Source organism: Amblyomma americanum, chromosome 1 (assembly GCF_052857255.1).
Source record: "Amblyomma americanum isolate KBUSLIRL-KWMA chromosome 1, ASM5285725v1, whole genome shotgun sequence".
Lineage (NCBI taxonomy): Eukaryota > Metazoa > Arthropoda > Arachnida > Ixodida > Ixodidae > Amblyomma > Amblyomma americanum.
In genome coordinates this window covers 32,290,529-32,306,037 of record NC_135497.1, presented here as the reverse complement: position 1 = coordinate 32,306,037, position 15,509 = coordinate 32,290,529, and the positions used below count along the sequence as shown (strand labels likewise).

The following is a 15,509-nucleotide window of genomic DNA, read 5'->3' as shown; positions in this document are numbered from 1 at the left end:
AACAATAGTCATGTAAATAAATCTGCGGTGGAAATTAGCAAAGAGCGATTGGAAGATTCGTTCCGCAAAAACAGAGAAGTGACAAAGTTAAAAGTGCAGAGAGGCGTATTTAAATTCCTAATTTTAATAACATACAACACAGTTAAACAAAAATAATGAAAAAATAAAGGAGCATGGTGGCAACTCCCATCACCCCGTTTCAAAGGTGACGCTCCTCCCTTCCGTCCTTCCATCCATCGATCCGGATCTGCGCTACGTTGTTCGCTGGTCACCGCGTGATTCCTGCGTCCCCGCACGGCCTCACTGCGCCTTAACGAGGGGAGCGAGAGGCGCCGCCGTCGCGTGCTATATGTTGGGGCAGTGGTGTACATTGCGAGGAGGAGGAGGGAGTGATTTTATTGGGGCACCGCCTGATGGCGCTACGTGCGCGCCAAGCGGAGAGGAAAAGTAGCGGAAACGTATTTTGCTGCTCGCGTAACTGTGGCTTCTGCTATGTACATGCTCATATTTACTAATATACACCACTGTACGTCTCTAAAACGCCCTTCTAAGACAACACCGTATTCACTGTACGCGCCTTTGTTCATTCCAAACCATTGACCTGGCGTGTCAGAAATAAATTATCACCTTTAGTCCTCTCCCATGAGGACTGCCAAACAAAAACGGCGAAAACACGATGAAGTTTTTGAATTTTAAGTCGAGAGCACGAAAGGACCTGCAACAAATAGCACAATTTCGAAACCAGGTATGCACTACATATGTTTGCGCGCGCGAATATAGACAGCTCCTTTCCGGACTATATCTGTGTACACGTAGACAGTTCTTGAATTTTCTCCTTCCAAAAGTCATCGTTATCTCGATACTTGTCAAGAGGAACACCCAGGTATTTCGAAGGGACGTGTGACCATTTTACACTCGCGTGAAACAAAGGCGCTGATGTCCAGTTCCCATGCAAAAGGCCCGCATATTTGTTCAGATTAACAACACTATTGATTACATCACAAAAAATGCGAAAAACCGACATCGCATGTTCTATGCTGCTGGGATCGCTGCAAAAAATTGCCACATCATCGGCATAAGCCAAGACTTTAATTTCAAGTGCTTCTAGTTCAAAACAACGAATAGAGCGGTTGTTTATTACATTCTGGCAAAGTGGCTATAGGTACACAGCGAAAACTAGTGGTGACAATGGGCAGCCTTGCCGCACAGATGCTCTCAAGAAAATTCTGTCTGTGAGCTCTCGGTTAACAACCTGATTCGTGGTACAGTTTCTATAAACCATTTTAACCAGTTTTAAAATTACTTCCCCAAAACAGACATGTTCGAGGATTTTAAAATGAATGTCATGACATACACGGTCAAAGGCCTTCTCTAAATCAATATGCAACATTGCAGCTCGCCTAAAGTGAGCGTCACAGCATTCCAGTATACTTCGAGTGATATGAACATTCGTGAAGATGGTCTGCCCTTGAATTACACACGTCTGGTGGGGGCCAACCAAGATGTCCATAACCGACTGTAAACGTTTGGCTAATACTTTCATAAAAATTTTATGTTGATTACTAAGCGTTATCGGCCGATAACTGGTAACTTCATAAGTTTAACTGAATTGTCAGTTTTCGGTATAAGTACTGTATGCGCACTTGAAAACGACGGTGGTAAAAAACCATCTAAATGACTTAATAAATGTGTTGTAAATGGAGAGCAGTTTCGCGTTATAACGCCTTATAAAATTCCGCTGTTATCCCATCAGGACCTGGCGATTTCCCCAAGTAAAGCTCATCAATAGCGTATTCCAATTCCGCTATTGATAAGTCGGCGTTTGAGAAAAGGGGGCCCTTTCTTTGCCACATTCGTACCTGAGGCAGGTGGCGTCAAGATTTGTTCTTCGAGACCAACGCAACCCTTTCCTACGGACTTTTATTCAAGTGAGGGTTTCTTCGGCTTTGCAAAACTATGTTATTACTACTGTAGACAGGATGCGATAAAGTGCAAGTAGATTTCTGAAAGAAGTGGTCTTTGTTTTTCGGTTTCTAAATGCTCGGTTCAGTTTGGAATACCTTTCAAATGTCACGCGTAAGAAATTGCTCAAATATTTGTTTGACTCCTTCTTCCCAGAGCCAATATATCGATCTCTGTATAGATGGAGGCCAAGGAGGAAATGTTTTAAAAAGAGTAAGGAAAATGGTGGTGCCAGCGGGTGTGAAGACGTTTTTCTGCAAGTTGCACACTGGGACTTTGCCTGTTAAAACATGGATTTAGGAGAAGAGATTGTTTTTACCATGGGGTGCTGACTGCTTGTTATGTCACAAACCAGAGTCAATAGAACACGTCTTTATTGATTGCTGGGATGCGCTGCTCTTTTGGGACGTACTCCAGCGTACAATAAAGAAAGACTGACCCTTGACGCCGTATGGAATACGATTCCTGAACGTTGAGCCGGATCTTTATAAATACGATGTAATATTACTTCTTGGCCTGGACAGCATTTGGCAAAGCAGGATGGCTGTACGAAACTGCGATAAAGATGCGCGGTCTGTCCTAGATTACTTCAAAGAAAACATATTTAAGCGGCGTGAAGTGTACACGGAGATATGCTTTGGAGATGAAGTTATCGAGTTGATGGGAGAGTTGTGTTCTTTGAAACAGTTTTGATTTTGTCGCGTGAGTGAAACGCATGTCCGCTCTTGATGTTTGAGAATGTAGCGCAGAACATGTTTGTGATCTGTTGTAAACTGTCGAAAGAGGCAATGAAGGCAAAAAGAAAAGAGCTGGCGTGGCGGAGTGGTTAGCCTGCTCGTCTCGTACTCCGGAGGCCCTGGCTCGATCCCCTACCTCGACAAATTTCTTACTCGGTTTTATTTATTTTTGCTTTATATTTTTCTTTCACGGCCAACGCCGCCGACGCCGACGATGACACCGGCCTTTCTGCGACACGGGGCTCTCAACGCTCCCGCGTTAAACGTTTATTCTAACGAAATAATTCGAGGTACTCAGGCCTCTGTGTCTGTGCACGTCCCCACTTTACACAGGTGAGGTGGACGTTGTCAAGCGCGGTTCAGGTGTCGACGATATGTGAGAAAGATGCTGTGCCATTTCCTTTCCCCAAAAACCAATTTTTTTTTTCAGTTGAGGGGATCTCAGAAATGGCAGCATCAAACGAATGGTTGTAATTAAAAGATGATGTGAGGATGGTGGTGGTAGTGGTTTTATTAAAAATAATAGTAAAAAGGAAGGAAAACATTTTTGCTAGCCCCGGCATCTGCCATCGATACTGAAGCACCTGAGCTGGGGCAGCGGAAATAAAGGATAGCAGGCAGAATGGAGAAATGAAATGAAAGAGGTGAGGGGACAGGAATAGAGGATAGGGGGAGAAGTAATATGTACAAACTATTTACACAATAAGAAATGTGTCCAGGTTGTGCGCGTGATTAGTTCATTTTAGAGGAATTAAATCACACACGCGCACAGCACTGTGTTGGTTACAACTGGAGTGGGGCGTCCAGTTATTAATTGTTCAAGGTAGTACTCGCGGAGCGTTCGGTCACTGCGTGTAACTACCTGACGGAAAACAGACGGGACGTCAAGCCCGTGTGTTCTAGGAATGCACAGAGGCTCACCAAAGTTCGCTCACGAGTGTGCGCATGCGCGCACTGCCCTGCGGCCCGAAAAAAAATTCAAATCGGATGAGAGTTCATTATTAGAGTCAAAAATGTCCAAAAAGTGGGCGGGCAGGAGCAAGAGGTCCGCGAAATTTGAAAACGCAGGAAGTAAGCGGAGCCAAAGCGTGGTGAAAAGTTTGAAGGCTCGAAATGGGCAATCACGTGACCAGTGATAAGTGAGATACGTAACCCGAAGATAGGAAAAAATGACAAATTAGGGACAATTCATTCATTCATTATTTATTGCATATCTTGCGAAATGCAAACTAACATTGATGGACCCATAGCCACTGGCTAGTAACGGGTCTATAATCAACATAGGATACAAAATAAATGCAGCACGCGAACAAATGAAACAAGAAATACAATCCACAACACAATAACACATAAAATGCATAGTTTAAACAAAAATGAATATGAAGTCACTTATTCGCAATATTTCTGAGAAAAAGAACCTCTTTAAAGCAGGAGTAAAATTTGGGGCTTGCTTTATGTTTAGTGGCAAGGTATTCCAAATAAGAGCGCCGTTAAATTCTAACAGCCTTTTCCCGTACAGGTTCTGACATGCAGGTAGATTAAAATTCAGGCGTCCGCCGATATGTAATATAGGTAATTATTTAGAAGCAAAAGGCAATGGACCGGTAAATGGACTGGACGGGTATATAGGGCGGGAACGAAGCGTGACGGAAAATTTGAAAACTCGAAATGTTTGGCGGGATTAAATGACGGTGTAATCAGAATTAATTGATAACAAATCAATCAAGTGAACGAGAAAACAACCATGGCGCCAAATCTTATAGGCGACCAGTGTCGAGGAGGAGGCAATGCTTTCGCATTCTTCCAATGCGGGTAGCTGCAGTGATCGCTAATTTTTTTAAAAAGCGAATTCAGCATAGTATAAGGGAGACTACTGCAGCGGGCCCGTTTTGTAAGGATATACACCACCCGTCAGAAGTTCCCAGGACACAGGTTAATTCTTCTCTGAAAACTTTGAGTGTTTAGTAGTTGTCTTAAGCCCAACGGCATACTGCTTGAAAGTGGACTCTTTTCTTGAGAGTTTTTGATGCACCCTGTAAAACCTCTCTCGGTCCACAGAGGTGGCTCAACGGTTTAGGTTTCTTATCCTAAAGTCGCTCGGAGGTTCCATCCTGGTCACCACTGCCGCATTTTTATGGAGGCTAAATTGAAGAAACATCAGTGTGCAAAGCGATCGATGTCAACCCCAGGTAGTCTAATCCAGAGCTCCCCACTACGGCCTCCCTCATAGCACATTTGTGGCTTCGGGACATTTACAGTTTACACGTTCTCATTAGAAAAGTACCTGCCAAGAGCGTATGGAACAAACTACGCATCTTGTACGCAGTACACTTTATCCGTGACATAGACTGGGAATAAAAATGGGCCTAGAATGCTTATTTTCGGCATATTGGTGACAACGACTTGTCCAGGAGGTCTAGCGACACCGATATCGACGTACTGTATTCTATGGCCGAGCTAGATATCATTCCAGTAGCTCTGCTCCACGGACGCAGTAGTTCTGTAACTTTGTAAGAATAATAGGATTGACGGGTTGGAATGCTTTTAAACAATCAGTATTAAGCGATAAAGAATTTATTGGCTTTTCATCGTCGTAAGGGCTGTCTCGGTCGAACGACACATTACTAAACAGGGTTTAAAGTAACGAATCGTATTTTGACGAATTCTAGTGTATTAGCTCATCAGTGCCTTTTATGAATATGTGAACAAATCAAAGTAGACGGCCGCTGATTTCTTCCATGTTTCTTTTATCCAGCGGTACCTTTGACAGTTGCATTATATCTGCGTATACGCTAATAATGTTAACATTCCTTGAGCTAGTGCGCTAGTGCGTCCACATTGATGGCTCGCGGTTGACGTAGCTGGTGAGCGCTCTTTATCCGTGAGACCACACTGCTACAAGTGCGACGTCTGAAACCAAGACGCTTTCAGATGCCTTCGTTTCATGCACTCGCGTTGTCACAGCTCCTGCTCCAGCTTCAGAATGTGCTTTCTGCTTTTATACAGGACTCTGAGAAGGGGAGCCACGCAAGCTTTGCGCGAAGCAAAGAAAACGAGCCGGCGGCTATGACTGGACTCGGCGGCATGGGGCCTTCGACTCATCCAGCTGCCACCATCGAACCAGTGCCTGGTGTAGACCAAGGCAACTCGCGGCCAACGAAACGCCAGGGAGCTAAGACATCTCGCCGCCGCGGAGCTCGTCGAGAAACTTCGGAGGATGGTACCACATCTTGTGAGTATGCACCTTCTTACGGCCTTCTCAGCGTCTCATAGCGCCCGTTATCTCCTCCAAAGAAATGTCGACCTCCAAAAAATATCAAGATGCGACTCTTAAATTTAAGTTTAACGCCGACTAAGCATGCCCATACAGGCTAAAGGTCAGTTGGTGCGTGTGGGTGTGCGTGTGCGCGTGTGTGCGCGTGCGTGCGTCCGTGTGTGTGCACGCGCGCCGGTTGGGCGAAGCGTTTAAAGTAGAACATGTGAGGTAATAGCGTGACAGGGGCAGTGTTGGAAGCGAAACTTCTGCACACGCCCAATCATCAACCAATGACAGCAATATGAAAGATGAGAGTACCTGTCACAAGGTATGCCTGCTCGCTCATCCAGTCACGTAGCCTTCGCCGCCGTCTTCAATTCTGCCACGTGCAGGAAGCATACAGGCTGCGTCACCATTGCGTAGACCGATTGAGCAGTGTGCACTAATCGTTGAAAACGGAATTCAAACAATAACAACTGACTTTTTAATGAAATGAAGGCCACTCCTGTCTGTGTGTTTTTGCTGCAATAGCGGAAGTCCGCGTATTACTAACTTCGGATACAAAGAACGCAATCCGCGTGACCACCACGTTAATTTGTACGTTCGAGTGACTGTACTTTTTTCCCCTTGAAATACGTGCTGCTACCTCGCGTGTCATTGGTTATGTTCACATCCAAAAGGTACGTTTCGTGAAAAGGAATAGTGGCATGACATAGGAAGGCCGAAGTGCCTTGCCAGAGTTACTGTTATGCTGCTTATTAGTCATACAAAATCGTGTAAGGCCCGTTTCACATGCATGCGATTTTCGCATGCGACACTGCGAATTCCGTCGGTCTGCGACCGGGGAGGGCCGTCGGTCTATTCGCAGACGGCTTGCGATCGAGTTCCACCCGGTTGGAATTCAGTCGCCGCGTTGGTTTGTTCGCTCTGCGACTGACCAAAGGGAAGCATCTTAACTTGTGGTCCCGTGCCACCGCCGCCGGAAGTTCAGTACCGGAAGCGGCGAAGCCCCAAATGCAAACGGTGTTTTGGAGCGCTGTACGCACGTGGCCGCACAGTCGGTGTTGTGGTTTTTCGAGCGCAGGCAGGGGCTACTAGTCGATATGGCATTCCGCGCTGCGTCAAATGAACTGCTTATCGACGAAGTTGCCAAGCGACCGATTTTATGGAATGTGTGTTCTAACGAATACAGGAAAAATTCCGACCAGACCGGTATACGGGAGGAGATTCGCGATGCCCTTCGACAGGTCGACCCCACAGGTACGTACAATTTTTTTTTGTCTTCTGTTTCTGTTTTTGCAAACGGGTGTGGATTGCAGTGCCGAAGCTCTAACCGCGAGCGATTGTGATTTTTCTTATATGACAGTATACGGCAGGCGCATGTGAGTAGCTGCACACGTGGATTCTCGGCGTTTTTCAGCCGCACGTTCTGCATCGTTCCGTTTTGCGAGGAAATAAACACATCACTAAAGCACAATATACTGCACTCGTTATTAAGAGAGAAAGCGCGTATAGGCAAAACAATTCCATTTGAATGTGCGACCGACTCGCTCAGCAGCACGTGCTCTCTAAATACTGTGCCCGGCTCGAGTCATGCAAACTTTTTCTCCTCCTTTGTTTACCCTCTGCGCACCCATGTTGGCTTTGCACTTGCATTCCGGGGGAAAAAAAGTAAAATTAGACTATCGTGAAGGGAAAACAAAAATCTGACGGCCTTTGTTCACGTGCGGAAGAGGCTTGTTTTTTTCTTATTAATTTTTTTTTGCCTAAATCTGCACTTTCTTTGTTCATGGCGGGGGGCCACGCCAGTACTCGTTTCGGTACGGCACAATCATGACTTATTTCACCGCTGACTGCAAGATTAATGCTCCAGTCTCTGCCACAAATTCCAATGGTGGTGAAGTGGAAAAATATCCGCGTGCTGTAAAATGTCAATGCGCACTAAAATAACTTAAATTATCACAATTATTCTGGGTCGTTTTGAGGTGCTGATATTTCTCTGCTGCCAAACGTCGAAAAACTCATCACCGATTCCATTCGCGAACCGCTTAGTGCATGTTCACTGTTACTGGAGCGTGCAGTCCGGTCCATGCTTTGTTCGTCAGAGCTAACTCTGGGAACATGCTATACGCTTTGTGGCACACGCTGGAATTCATTTAAGTTTTTTTGTTAATTGTTTTCCTTAACTAATTTTAACATTTTTTTTCAGTACCTGTGGACGTTGTGCAAGGCCGGTGGAGAAACCTAAAAGACACGTACCGCAGAAAACTCAGAGATATCCTGAACTGCACAAGAAGCTAAGCAGGGGCCGTGCCCAAGAGCAAGGCCTGGATATACCTAGAAAGAATACGTTTCCTCAAAGACCAAATGGATATGCGGCAGTAAGTAGCACTGCAATATCTACAACCACACACTTTGCACAGATTAGATTTTACTTGCTTGTGTTCACCTTGAAGTATACAAAAATGAGAAATTGATGTTTTGCAAACATTTTTGCTTGGTGCATTCTTCATCTAATATAAATGTGTGCGTTGTTTTACGGGTTATTTGATTTAATTCACATACATGAATGGTAAGTTTGTAGACAGGCGGGTGTAATTCGCATGCTCTCGGCAAGGCGTGGTTTTCACAGGGCTGCCGCCAAACTCAATAAGCGAATTGCTATGCTCACTATGTAAACACTGTTTATGTATGGCGTTTCCTGCAGAGGACACAGCAGTATAGAGCCTGAGGTTGTCCTTGAAGAGGAAGAGGCAAGCCCGCGGCCACATTCACCAGCACCGTCCTTTGAGGAAACTTTTGTGGACCCTGACCACGTATCCACCGACCAAGAGTCCACCGGCCATCCGCAACCCACTGCTTCACATGAACAGAATAGGACTTGTGCCTCAACGTCCTCAGAGGCAAATGTGCCCCAGAGGCCTAAGACGCGTAGAAACGAGCTGGATGCAGTAAATGCCCGGCTTGATGTTGTAAGGAACGCCTTAAGTGCCCATACGGCAGCAGGCAGCGATGAATATTTTTTGCTGTCATTAAAGCCATACCTATAGCCAGGGGCACTATCCACCCCATTTGATTGTCTCTCCACAGTAATGTAAATACAAGGTCTGTCCTGAAAGTAATGAAACAAGTCGCAGCTTGGCGCGCGTGCACTAGATTGGGAAACTGGTTTTGAAGGAAGGAGGGGGAACCTTCAGCTTCACAATGCAACGGGCTCAGTTGGCTTCGAGTAAGCAAAGCGACTGGAGATTTTTTAGCGTGTGCCCCTGTTTCATCACTGCATCATAGAAACCATGGAGCGAACTGTGGAACAGCGAAATGCTCTGAAGCTTTGCATTAAACTGAGAAAGTCACCTACCGAAACATTCGACATGATTAAGACAGCATGTGGTAATGATACAATGTCCAGATCGTGAGTGTTCCGACGGCACAAAGCATTTGCAAGCGGCCGTGAAAACGTTCAGGACGACACAATCAACATTACCAACCGTAACCGTCGTTGACGGGCGCCCGGACCCTTGCTCGTCGTGGTCTTCACGGCCGCTTGCAAATGCTTTGTGCCATTGTAACACTCACGATCTGGAAATTGTATCATTCCCACATGCTGTCTTGATCATGTCGAATGTCTCGGTAGGCGACTTTCTCAATTTAATACAAACCTTCAGAGCGTTTCGCTGTTCCAGAGTTCGCTCCGTGGTTTCCGCGGCGCAGTGACGAAACGGGTGCACGCTGAAACATCTCCAGTCGCTTTGCCTGATCGAAGCCAACTGAGCCGTTGCATTGTGAAGCCGAAGGTTCCCCTCCTTCCCCCAAAACCGGTTTCCCAATCCAGTGCATGCGCAAGCTGCGACTTGTCTCATTACTTTCAGGGCTGAACCTGTAAATACAGTATACGTAAATAAAAGTAAGAATCCAGTCATGCAAATAAATGCAGTGTGCAATGCTTTTTGCTTCACCTGTGAATCACAATACATCAATAAAAAACATTAAATGCCAAAGAACGTGAAGACACCACAAGTGGACCGTTTATTGGACCACATATTGTTACGTGGCGACCAGCTGAAGAATGAGGCGAGATGAGCGATGGCAATGAGATGGTTTAATGAGAGCTGGCCTAGCGCAAGCGCTCCGTCCGTGCCACTGCCAGCTTCGTTGTTTCATCTTTTTCGTCATAGTGTAAGTTTTATTCAAACCGTGCCTTTCGGCCTTATGACTAAAAAACCACAACAGACGCAGGACAGAGGGAGAAGACAACACAGGGTGTTACTTACAACTGAAATTTTATTGGAAAACAGCGTAATGACACCAAAACTAAAATGGAACGCTCCTGACAATGATAACTATCCAGGTTCAGAAACACGGAAAACAAACGCTCGTGAAAGTGATGCCACAGAATGAACATAGATATACCATTATGCAACAAAACTCGGACTGCAAGAAAACGCAGGTCTTTTTGCGAGACAGCTAGCGAAGGAGAACTAACATATTTGTCAGGTTGTGAACGTAAAATGGCCACTCCCTCTCAAATCTCTTTCAAGTTGACCCTTCCTCCTTCTTATCATCTGTGTGCGGCTCAAATAAGGGTAACAACCTTCACAACTGCGACAGTGAACTGGCAGATTTGAGCCGCCAGCCTCCTCTAAGGAACACGCATGCTCTCTTAAACTAACGCCTGTTGTGCATTCTACACTCTTATTCTTTTCTAAGAGCTTCTTTGCACTCTTGCCTAGTTTCAAGTTCCCCTCCCCCACCATTGCACGCAGTTTCGAAAGTTTACATGGCACTGAAAAAACTGTCAGTCCCATATGTGCCTGAAATTTTCTTAATGTGGTGTGAAATCTTATGCAAGTAGATAGTTCTGCAGCTTATTGACAAGGGAATCAGCAACTGCTCGTAACAGTGGGTTCGGAAAGCCTGCATTTTCTATCCGCTCCACCTGGCAGGCAAAACTAGAGTGCAGGTTATGTACACATGACTTTAAAAGCGCTAATCGCAGGCATGAAGAGGCTATACCCCTTTTTATCGCCTTAGAGTGGGAAGAATCAAAGGGCAACAAGGCTTTTCTAGACCTGGGTTGGAAGCCCCAGGACATATTCAGAGTGACTAAAAAACAACTTCAAGTCTAAAAACTGGATTGACTGATCCTGGGGTAGCTCGAGGGTAAATTTAAGAGTGCTAGAGCAACTGGAAAAACAAACTAAAACCTCGTGAGCTACTTTAGATAGCACGTCATTAGGTGAAAGCTTTACAATACATAAAAAACCGTCAACATATCTAAAGACATTTACAATGAAGAGAACAGAGCTTAAGCTTGAGCATACGCAGTCCAAATGGGCAAGAAAATTTCAGAAAACACAGGCGCCACACTGGAACCAATAAAATATTCCTTTCTTTTGGACATACAAGTCATCGTCCAAGGAAACAATAGTGTAACCTAGATAAAAACTAAGCATCTCAAGAAAAGAATCAGGTGATACGCCATAGGAATTCTGAAACCCAACAGTGCCGCCGACATCTGACTTTTTTAGTCATAATGTCGCACCAACTGGCCTACAACTTTACCCTGTTAATCCTTACGGCCGCAGCCCAGCACTGGCTTGTTGCCATGGCACAGCACCTTGATGGGTTGAAAAATATTCGCAAAAAATGTCTCTTGCTTCCGCCGCAGCTCTCGAGAAGTTGTGGCCCGCAGGAGGTTGCAGTTCAATCATTGCAGAGCCCCCGTCGGCTTCAAGGTTGGTGCGCCACTGGCCCTTCGCGACATTTCCGAAGCTATCTTCTTGATCGATGTACAGTGGATCCGCAAAAACTGTCCTCCATCAAAAAATTGTGAAGCACACACGTGGCAAGGATGACGTAGTCGACATTTTCCGGCTTTAAATTAATAACACGCCGGAAAATCCCAAACCTTGAGGCCATTACACCAAAGGCGCTTTCCACGCACCTCCTGCAAATAAATAGCAATGAGTAATACATGTTCTCAGGGAAGCACTTTTTGGTTAGATTACCTAGCTCGGCTTAGGCGGTAATTGAAGATCCTTTTCTCTTCGGCCTGACATCTTCCCGAGTACGGCCGCAGGAAGTCGGGCCGAAGCTGGAAGGCTTCGGCCCGACTTCCTGGGGTGCAATTGTCCCGGAACCTGGGAGCTGCCTGGGGGATGGCAGACCTAGAACTCCTCTTTCGAGGCAGCTGCCAAACCTTTAGGCACTCAAGGTCCCTCCATCGCTCTGCCGGCCATAGCCGCCGACGTCAACCGTAACAAATCTCAGGTTGCTGTCGGCGACAGCGATCAGCACGATGGAGTACGTGCACTGCAAGTAACCAGCACCATAAGAATTGCTGTTAAAATTGACAAATTACAATTAGTACCATATAGTTGTAGTACAGGCTCCCAGAGCGTGATGGGGCCTGGATTTGCACATGCTTCCCATCAACTGCACCCACGCAGTGAGGAAAATTCCACTTGTGAGGGAAACCTGCCGCCACCTCTAGCCACTTTTCGGTGGTTGGCATCTGAAACAGAAATTGGCCATGACATAAGGCGCGCAGTTATACGGGCCATAGTGAAGTGCACGCCATTTTCAGTATTAAATGAGGCAGCTAAGCATAGCAGATATAGGTAGACAAATAGCTATGATACATATATGACTAAGAAAGTAAGCACGACCTTTAAATGGAACTGCAATGCCTCATACCTTTAAGCAGACAGGCTGCAGCACCTTCCATAGCAGTCTGCACGTAAAGTGGACGATCCCTGCTACGGTTGAAATTCCCACCCTAAAACAGAGGGCGACATCTTGCATTTGCATGCCAGGTGACAAGTATCTGAAAACAGAAATGGAAGAGACTGTCAGTGCAAATGTAACATTTGTGGCTGTGCGCAAAACAAGAAAACTTGAGTACCTCCCATTAAAATAATTGTGGCCTATTCACGTGATTGTCGCGTAAGCGATTACCTAATACATCCTGACAGCAGTTTCCCCGGAGAAAAAAAATTACTGAGAAGCAGGCGCACAAGAATTCTGCAACCAACCTACTGACCTCAGAGTGATGGCCAGCCTCATCCGAGAAGGGAGCGGCTCACGAACGCAGTGCTCCTTCGTAAGCGCTTCCTCAAGAAGCGCATGTAGCTCCTCAAACCGTTCCGGAGTCATTTTGTGGTACTTCCGGAAATAATCCCGGTCTCCGGACATCAGAAGTGGCATCTGCAGAGAGCAGCGTGCGCGTAGAAGCACATACGTTGAAAGCACGCTGTGCAAAGTATATACGCTCTGCCAAATATATATTTCAACTCACGGCAATATAGAACTCTGACTCCGACTTTCGGTTTTCCCAGATAGGTCGAACCCAACAACGCCTCGGGCTCCACAGGCTCTCCAGAAGTTTTTTCTTTCTCCAGCAGGAAGTAATCCTCCAGTAGCATCAGCCGCCGATGGCGGGAGTCGAGCGGAGACGCGACCGCTGGAGTGTCGACGTCGTCGTCGCTGTCTTCCTGAAGAAGCAGCTTCTTCTACAATACTCATGGAGAAGAAGATGCCGAACGCTATTGGGACAGAGCGTTGATGCCATCGCAGGGGTTGAGGAACTTACGGAGCTGACTTATCGCGCGAGTGCACACTCCAAGCTCCGCCAGTGGAAAGACAAAGAGCGAGCAGACGCTCTGTTGGCTGGCGCTATTTTCACGTCCCGGCAGTTTCAAGCAGCGCAACAACGTAATTGTTGATTAATACAAAATCATTTATTCCATTGAAAACATGTGAAAGGTTTTGTCATAACTAAAAACACGCATAAAAATTACAGCGTCGACACACACCCTGCTGTGTTAATATTGCAATTGACCAACGGTTGCCTATGCATGCATCAAGCAACCCTTTGTGTCGCTCCAACCGAATTCGGTGTGTCGGTGTTGCATGTGAAAGCAGTGACCGAAAATCGCACTGCGGCTACACCGACTCACCGAATATTTTCGATCCAGTCGCATGTATGTGAAACGGGCCTAAGGCGGTGGGCGAAAAAGTTTTGGTCCGGATGAGCTTTTGAAGTGTGGTGGGGACATTGTCACGCAAACTTCTCCGTAACTGTCGCGTAGTCCGCTTTGTGAGAAAGGGTAAAAGGAAAGTAATTTAACTATCCCGCTCTGGAAAGGCACCAGGATCTGTCGCGCAGTCCCCTTTGTGACGAGAAAGTTAAAAAGGAAAGTATTTTAACTATCCCGCTCTGGAAGGGCGCCAGGATCTGTCGCGTAGTCCCCTTTGTGACCAGAAAGTTAAAAAGGAAAGTATTTCAACTATCCCGCTCTGGAAGGACGCCAGGATCACGCTGGCAGATAAGGGAAGAAGAATGTAAACCGAGGAGAACAAATTGGAGAACGCTCAAGCTTCGCCTTTAAGAGTGGAACGCGACAGCGCGTCGCAGCACTGCCAGGGAGTCCACGGAACTCCATCGCCCGTTCGGCGCGACGCCTTGCCCGTTAGACAAATCGCTTTGCTAGGTGCGGTGAAACGGACGCGCGGAGCGGCAAACCACGTAGAAGCGCTGCCAGGCCCCTTGCCGAAACTCGCGGGACTCAAGTTGCAGTCGTAGTTCGTCGGCACATCGTTAATAATAATAATAATAATAATTGGTTTTTGTAGGAAAGGAAATGCCGCAGTACCTGTCTCATATATCGTTGGATACCTGAACCGAGCCGTAAGGGAAGGGATAAAGGCGGGAGTGAAAGAAGGCACATCGTTCTCGACAAACCCGATGCCCCGAACGCCAGCATAGCTTCCGCGCCGAACGAACGGGCAGCAAGCCGCAAGCTTCGTGGTGAACGCGCTTTGGATGCGCACTGCGTTGTTCGCCGCTCACCGCGTCATTCCTGCGTGCCGCCCCACGGCGCCCGAACGAGACGTGCGGGAGGCGCTGCCGTCGCGCACCATCTGTTGGAGCAGTGGCGTACATTGCAAGGAGTGCGAGGAGGAGATTTTTCGCTCCTCTCTGCGCCCGAACTAGACGAGCGGGAGGCGCTGCCGTCTAGCGCTATCTGTTGGGGCGGTGGGGTACATTGCGAGGAGGAGATATTTCGCTCCTCTCTGCGCCCGAACTAGACGAGCGGGAGGCGCTGCCGTCTAGCGCTATCTGTTGGGGCTGTGGGGTACATTGCGAGGAGGAGATATTTCGCTCCTCTCTGCGCCCGAACTAGACGAGCGGGAGGCGCTGCCGTCTAGCGCTATCTGTTGGGGCAGTGGGGTACATTGCGAGGAGATTTTTCGCTCCTCTCTGCGCCCGAACTCGACGAGCGGGAGGCGCTGCCGTCTAGCGCTATCTGTTGGTGCTGTGGGGTACATTGCGAGTAGGAGATTTTTCGCTCCTCTCTGCGCCCGAAGTAGACGAGCTGGAGGCGCTGCCCTCAAGCGCTATCTGTTGGGGCAGTGGAGCGCTATCTGTTGGGGCTGTGGGGTACATTGCGAGTAGGAGATTTTTCGCTCCTCTCTGCGCCCGAACTAGACGAGCGGGAGGCGCTGCCGTCAAGCGCTATCTGTTGGGGCAGTGGGGTACATTGCGAGGAGGA

At 47.1% G+C, this 15,509-nt stretch overlaps 2 protein-coding genes across 2 annotated transcripts in view; one reads left to right on the top strand and one right to left on the bottom strand.

Moving 5' to 3' along the window:
- Positions 1–15,509, bottom strand: part of LOC144125662 (atrial natriuretic peptide-converting enzyme-like) — a 996,499-nt gene that overhangs the window by 371,546 nt on the left and 609,444 nt on the right. The window lies entirely within an intron of this gene.
- The window catches only part of LOC144115043 (uncharacterized), a 56,290-nt gene that overhangs the window by 36,921 nt on the left and 3,860 nt on the right, over positions 1–15,509 (top strand). The window contains exon 12 of the mRNA XM_077649169.1: positions 5,706–5,931. Within this exon, the coding sequence (XP_077505295.1) occupies positions 5,706–5,931 (226 nt within the window). The remainder of the gene's footprint in view (positions 1–5,705; positions 5,932–15,509) is intronic.